Source organism: Macrosteles quadrilineatus, unplaced genomic scaffold (genome assembly GCF_028750875.1).
Source record: "Macrosteles quadrilineatus isolate MER2022 unplaced genomic scaffold, UCM_ALF_1.0 Scaffold_7__1_contigs__length_78375512, whole genome shotgun sequence".
Classification (NCBI taxonomy): Eukaryota; Metazoa; Arthropoda; class Insecta; order Hemiptera; family Cicadellidae; genus Macrosteles; species Macrosteles quadrilineatus.
Window position 1 is genome coordinate 32,154,668 of NW_026542600.1, and position 7,739 is coordinate 32,162,406.

General features: G+C 34.6%; 1 protein-coding gene across 1 annotated transcript in view; it reads right to left on the reverse strand.

Moving 5' to 3' along the window:
* LOC128998317 (uncharacterized) overlaps positions 1-6,110 on the reverse strand; it is a 73,475-nt gene extending 67,365 nt beyond the window's left edge. The window contains exon 1 of the mRNA XM_054424408.1: positions 5,917-6,110. Within this exon, the coding sequence (XP_054280383.1) occupies positions 5,917-5,974 (58 nt within the window). The 5' untranslated portion in view covers positions 5,975-6,110. The remainder of the gene's footprint in view (positions 1-5,916) is intronic.
* Positions 6,111-7,739: the final 1,629 nt, after the last annotated feature.

Sequence of the window (7,739 nt, forward strand, 5' to 3'; positions counted from 1 at the left end):
CCTCACTACCAAATAACTACACAAACCTACCCATTGGTGGAAACATCACAACCAAATAACTACACAAACATACCCATTGGTGGAAACATCACAACCAAATAACTACACAAACCTGCCCATGGTGGAAACATCACAACCAAATAACTACACAAACATACCCATGTTGTAAACGTTACAACGAAATAACTACACAAACATAGCCATCATGGTTCCATAGGTGGAAACTTTACAACCAAATAACTACACAAACATACCCATGGTGGAAACATCACAACCCAATAACTACACAAACATACCCATTGGTGGAAACCTCACTACCAAATAACTACACAAACATACCCATTGGTGGAAACCTCACTACCAAATAACTACACAAACATACCCATTGGTGGAAACATCACAACCAAATAACTACACAAACATACCCATTGGTGGAAACATCACAACCAAATAACTACACAAACATACCCATTGGTGGAAACCTCACTAACAAATAACTACACAAACATACCAATAGGTGGAAACCTCACTACCAAATAACTACACAAACCTACCCATTGGTGGAAACATCACAACCAAATAACTACACAAACATACCCATTGGTGGAAACATCACAACCAAATAACTACACAAACCTGCCCATGGTGGAAACATCACAACCAAATAACTACACAAACATACCAATAGGTGGAAACATCACAACCAAATAACTACACAAACATACCCATGGTGGAAACACCACAACTAAATAACTGCACAAACCCACCCATGGTGGAAACATCACCACCAAATAACTAAACAAACACCCATGGCGAAAAAATTACAACAAAATAACTACACAAATGTACGCTATAAATTACGAAATAAAATAATAACAAGTCGATTCAACTCACCACCACAAAAAAGAATCCAAAAACAAAGGACCATAATTTTGCCAGTTAAACTCTGAACTTTCACACATCTGAACACGTGTGTTCATAAAACCACAGTTCATTTCAGAACACGCCCAACAAAAGACCGACTAACAATGTACATTGTACACGTGTCAAACGATTTTAAACCCTCACAGCTGTTTTTAAATATTTATTACTCCACTGAGTTTTATTATTTATGCTTCCCTGTGTTTATGACCACTTAAAATGGCAGTTACAACGAACTCGCATATATTGGATTCTGGGTGCTTGGCGAATTGGGTTTAGAGATCCTGGTAAAATAAGTATAAATACTCATGTACAATCTTTTTAATTCCCTGTGGAATAGCCCGGCATGTAATTAGGTTTGAAAAGTGAATGTTAATATTATATTCACTAAATTAATTAGTTACTCATAATGACTGTTTTCATCTTATGTTTTAGGTGTGGTTAGTGGTTTCAGTTTACTATTTTGAATACCGATTTAATGCTACTGCTCTAAGATGTTTTTATACATTTTTAAAAACTTGTATTGCATTGTTCTTTTTCGAAGGTTATGGCTACGTACCCAACGGTGCGTTTCAGAAATCAGCCAAAGTAACACTCAAATGTTCAAATACTGTCATGCAACACACGACATGACAATATTTGAACATTTTTTAGATTGATAAATGGTTGTAAAACAAAATACACAATTAAATAATATTTTATGTATATAATTTTTGTTATTTATTTTATCTCTATTCTTGCCGTAGATAACATGGCAACGACAACACTACGATGTTAAACTGTTTTGGTGGTTCCAGTAACCTCACAGGAAACTAATTTTGCATTGTGGAGGATCCCAAAGAAACGCATCTATAGTCTACAAACTCCTCTTTTGCATGGTCCGATGGTCGGATAATGGGTCTATTGTAACGCGAAACTACTAACCATAAAAAGTTGTATAGATTGTCGGCAGCAAGGTCCGTAACCGTCTTTTTACGTCAAAGAAGATTCTTGAAGACTAATCGTGTCCTTCACTTGGGTCGATAATGGGTTCAGAATCATTTACCTAAGAGACAATCTGATACAAGAGAACAAACATGAGGACTATAGTAATTAAAGTCTAAAACTCAATCACATTTTCATATTATAGTGAAACATACTTCCATATACTCTTATTACTGAACCATCTCTCATTTTAATAACTGCAATACAGATATTCAGAAACTAAAAATGACAATTTAATTACTTTGTAATATCAGATATCGGTGCATAAATATCCTGAAATTTGCCTCGTTATTGGCCAATAGCAATTTTAGTCACGTAGACAAAGTTACAGCCCTCCCCGATAATTTTAACCGATATAGGCCAATATTCATGGAAAATGTAAAGAAATAGGACAATTGTAATTTAGGAGATGCCGAGACAAGGGGTCAGAAAACCCCTTGAGTACAAAGCAATGGAAAGGAACACCAAAGAGTAACGAACGACCAATGACAATTTAAAGTCAACCAAAATAACAAACAAGTTAATAGAAAAACACTAAACAAAATATACATTCAGAAATACAGTATTTCGATATTGGTCGAGCTGTACTGTAAAGACTGAGTGCGCTCTACTTAGTGTTTTAGGATTGTTGATGTTTTTGAGGTTCCAGCTTTGTATACTAACTCTTGTTATCATGTAGTGTCTCCTAACCACATTTCGCTGCATGATCGAAGAATTTGACATAAAATATGGTTACAAAAAATTAAAATATATCATCAATTAAAAAATGCTACTACAATTAATTAAACAATTTTACATGGATGTTAACAAAATGACCACTTAAACCACCATAATTAACCAAAAGTTCCATTTCTACGAGATTACTCTGTACATTTATATTCTTCAAACTAAATAAAATGTTAAAAAATGTATTGAGTTTGATGAAAATATGTATTGTGATAGCTAATGGTGACTCTAGGCAGGGGGGGGAAGCATAAACCTATGCAAATTATTATACTATTCAGGGTAACAAAGAAAATTCTTGTTTTGTTGTCTTTATAAAAAAAAGAACAATTAATATAAATGTGTAAAAGTATGACAAAATCGCAATACTAAGCGCTAAAATAGAATGAGAGATTTTTGCCAATTTTCTTTCTATAAACAGGATTTTTATTCTATTATTATGGCTGGTTACTTTTCTTCACATAAACTTTAAATTTAATAACTAAATTGCATTGATGAATTAGCATTCACACAAGAATATTAAGGTTAAGTAGTATCCAATAAAAGACCAAAACAATGTATTTGATCTTTAGTGGTTGAATAAAAACATTTTGATTAATTTTGATACTCAAGTATAAATATTTAATGGGAGAAGGTGAACTAATCAAACAAATTTTTAAAAAGAACTGAGAATGCTATGATTAACACACTAAAGGTGCCCTTATCCTCGGAATATCCGTGAATACTTGATTCACAAACCATCCTATAACGACTGTAAGATACGAGTGACTCGAGGAGCGATTCCCAGTAATTAAGTAGAGTGTGCAGTGTGCAGTGTAGTCCGACCACGACGCGTGCGGTCACTGTCACTGGTCAGCGGGTCCGTCACACTCCAAAACGCAGCCGTGCCACGCCTGCGCTCAGCCCCGAAAATATCCGGAGAAATACATATCATAGGTAATTACTTTTGGAATTACTGTAGTTGTTGGTACCTGTTTACCTGTTTGCAGTACTTATGAATAACGGATTACAACAAAGCTGCGAATGCTTGCCGTGGGTATACATGCAAAAAATGATACAGGACAGAGAAAAGTCGCAACATGGAAAACTTGACTAGTCTAAACACGTTTCAAGTCAAACAAATTACCCCTATATTATTATTATCCTTTAGTTATTATTATTATTTTCTTATTTATAATGGAGAATGTAAAGAAATAGGACAATTGTAATTTAGGAGATACCGAGACAAGGGGTCAGAAAACCCCTTGAGTACAAAGCAATGGAAAGGAACACCAAAGAGTAACGAACTACCAATGACAATTTAAAGTCAACCAAAATAACAAACAAGTTAATAGAAAAACACTGAACAAAAACCTATTTGAATCTAAAGCAATGAGAGTTGATAGCTAAGAGATGTAAGAAGGGTAAAATAACCACCATTTACATAAAAACGTTAATTCTAAACGTCTGCAAGAACATTTTTTGCACTTTTGGGGAATTGCATTTGGTTCTGATTAAATTATCCTGGAGTTCCGCATTGAGAAGCAATGCCATAACAGCTATAGCAATATTTTTCGGGGCAAACCCATTTTACAGTCGATCGTTTCGGCAATGCCGTGTTCGCCGTTCGCTAAGCCGGTTGTCATTAATCCAGGTCAAACATTCCCCCGTTAGTTTTTTGCAGGAGTTGGTAATTAGAGGTAACGATGACGCGATGCAATCTTTACAAGAACCTGACCCGATCTCGACTGTCGAATACACAGTCGGCCGATCACTTTATTGCTAACCTGAGTAATGTACTAAAAACGGCCCGCGATAGCAAAAAGTCGTCGATCGACACTCGTCAGTACATATCTGGCTGTAGTAGCTACAATACCTACATCCTTGTATAAAAACAACAAATTGGTGCATAGTTCAGTGGGCCAAGATGAAAAACTTAATTAAAACCTCATCACTCAGGTTATTTAAAGGATAATAGTAAATCATATGTTTTGTTTTAGTTCATAAATATAGCTAAATCTTAATATGGTTTGAAAAAGAAACAAGTGAATGTTATGTAAGAGAAAAAAGCTCGTAAAAAAAATTCATCTTTTACTTTATCTAATCCGTAAGTTATAGACTGCATTTGTCTCTTACGTATAAATTTTAACAAGCTTATATAAACAATGGTCTAGGTCTAATATGCGCATAACTGTAGGAAATAGTTTCTTAAAGTAAAAAAATCATACTTCATCATAAAGCGGTGTATGTTCATGAAAAACATAGTTATACCTGTAAAAACGAGCGGCAATTGTGTCAACCAGCTGTGATGTTTGTTTCATGGTTAGTGATATGAGTGGTGGGTCGGCCAACAGTTGTGTTTTTGGTGACAACTTATTTTATTTTTTATATATAGGCTACATACAACAATCATTATTTACAATGACTAAAGAATTACTGTGAAACGCAATTTATTTTAGAAATATGAAACAAAATTACTAACTTAATGACAGTACATAGAATAGATTCTTGCCAATACAATCTGTATGAAAAATCTTTTTATTACATAAAAAAATTAGAAAAATTTAATAAGGAATTAATGTAAATGTAAAGGCCGTAACTGCAAAGTTATTATTTATAAATTAGTTGTGTATGAGTTACATGATTATGTATGACATTTGTCCTTTATTTTGTAAAGTTATAAACACCAGAGCTAATTGTAAACCCGGATTCTAAACTCATAAACATCAATATAGAGATCCCAATGTTGTATTGACAGTTACAATATTGAAATCAGTAGCCTACATTAGAAACATCAAACAACCAGTTAACAATATTATTCAACCCTTTTCAATGTCCAGGAATTACAAAAAAAGATTTATCGGAAAATTTAAAAGAAATCTATCACATACAAATTTAAGTTTGGATTCTTGGTTATCAAAAATGCCGCCGCTTCATATCTTTGAATTTAAAAAGTCGTCATCTAAGAATCTGTTGATTAACCGGGTGTTATTTGTTGGCCGTTCATAAAAACCCGACCTATATTCCCACAGATAATTTGAAATAAAATTCCCGCTTCAATTTTTATTTACAAACTATAACAAGGAATCCTTAAGTTAAAATATTCCACAAGTAATGCCAATCAACATCTATACTGAATGGTTCTAAATAACCTTGTAATTACATGCTGCATTAAATTTAAAAAAATTAACTAGGAGAAATAACCTTTTACTTCAAAGTAAACCTTATTGCGAAGACACGTAAATAGGGATCGTACAACACTCAGTATGCATATTTTTTTCACAATATCGAATGCTTCCTTCTGCCTACCTTTGGCTTGGGCGGTGACGACCCAGACGGTCAGAGTGAGGAGAAGTAGTTTATCCATGACTCGGAGGACACATAGACATACACGGAGACCGAGGAGGCGGTAAGAAGGACTTGCGGACACGGACGCTTGTGATCGCGACCGAGAGCTGGACTCGACTGGGAACAGAGAGTGAGACCATGTCCTTGCCCCTCCCCCACCCCTACCATGTGTGTCCTGTCTGGCTCACCGCTAGGAATTATCATATTTTTTCAAACTAACCTTAGACCTGTGTAATGATCGGATTATGAGGGCCTGGTTAATGGTGTAAAGGTAACGGCGTCAAGTTTAGACCCATTTCACTTATCTCAAAATTTCAGAAAATCTGAAAAATCTGGGAATGTGGTAGAGTTTATTAAAATGATATCTTTTCATCCCTCTTACAGTATTGGTTTACAGCTTCAAAGTACTTCAAAGTAAGCGCGAAGACACGTTAAAGGATCGGATAGGATCCTTCCTAGGAGGAAGGAAAAATAGGGGATTAAATCCTACATGTTTCTGAGGAGGAGCTTGTAGTCTCTTGTCCTCACCTCAAGAAACATCCATTAAACAAACTAATAAGTTTCTTATGAAAATGCAATTATATTTTTCTTAACATCGTCACTGTACACATACTAAGCTCTAAACAGCATCTAACTTTTTGTATGAAAGGGGGTTGTATAAGGAGTTATATGAGGTAAACGTAAGATTGTGGCGATGATTAAAGAGGCCTCTTTGTTTTATGGTCATACTTATCACTCATAGATGAGTTTAAAGTTAAGAGACTTATTGACAAGTATTAAATATTTGAACAAACCCGGAAGTACAATGGACATAAATATCTCATGGTTTAAATATTAATATCAATATTACTTAGTCAAACCTTATTTGGGGAAACCGGAGAGATGGATCGTGTTATAACTCTAAAAGTTCCCAGAGAAAAAGTTTCAGTCTGGCGGCTCGTCCCTGTGATACAGGTGGTTGGAGAGGTAAATAAAAAACAGGATATCCACTAATCTTAATGATAGCACTCTAAATGGACCCAGTAGATTTAGGCCCGGTCGAAACCGTAACAGGACAACTTTTACTGAATCAATTTAAAAGTACCGATAACGTCATAAAATCTGTGTAGCCATCACGATCATCTTTACTGCCCTGTCATAGTTGCATCAATGAGTAAATTTCTCTTTTGTCTTGTCCTTTACTTCTGATCATCTGAGCAAAAATTTTCAGGGGAGTGTTAAAATTGCCTCTCTTTAAAACCACGCCAGGTGCAGTCATAGAATAAAAAGAATCATCCATAAACCGGTTAGGCAATTATTAATTCTTCAGCCCACTTTACTTTTTAAAATATGTACCCTATTAGGCATTAGCTCTGCTTGAAATATGATTTAAATATATAGATACCTTCTATCACATGATTTCGTAAACTCTAAACTTTCGATGATGCTTAAGACATCATTATATCATTATAAAAATAAATAATTAACCTAGGCAAATAAAGAAAAGTCTCACTTGCTCTATGATTGTAGAAGGTACAATCATAGGAAGGAAGGTATTAGGATTGGGAAGGGCTATCTATATTCCTCGATATCCCGAAGTTCTTTTCTGATTTTAAAGGTATAATTTTAACACCAGGGCATTTCCCAGACAACGCTAGACAATGCAATGATTTTGGTTAAAATTCGGCTTTGACCAAGCTAGGTGCTCTATAGCACCTTATTATATTATATTATATTATTATATTATATTATATTATAGCGGCTCTATCCCACTTGAAAACGATTGAGTAACGTACTATTATGGT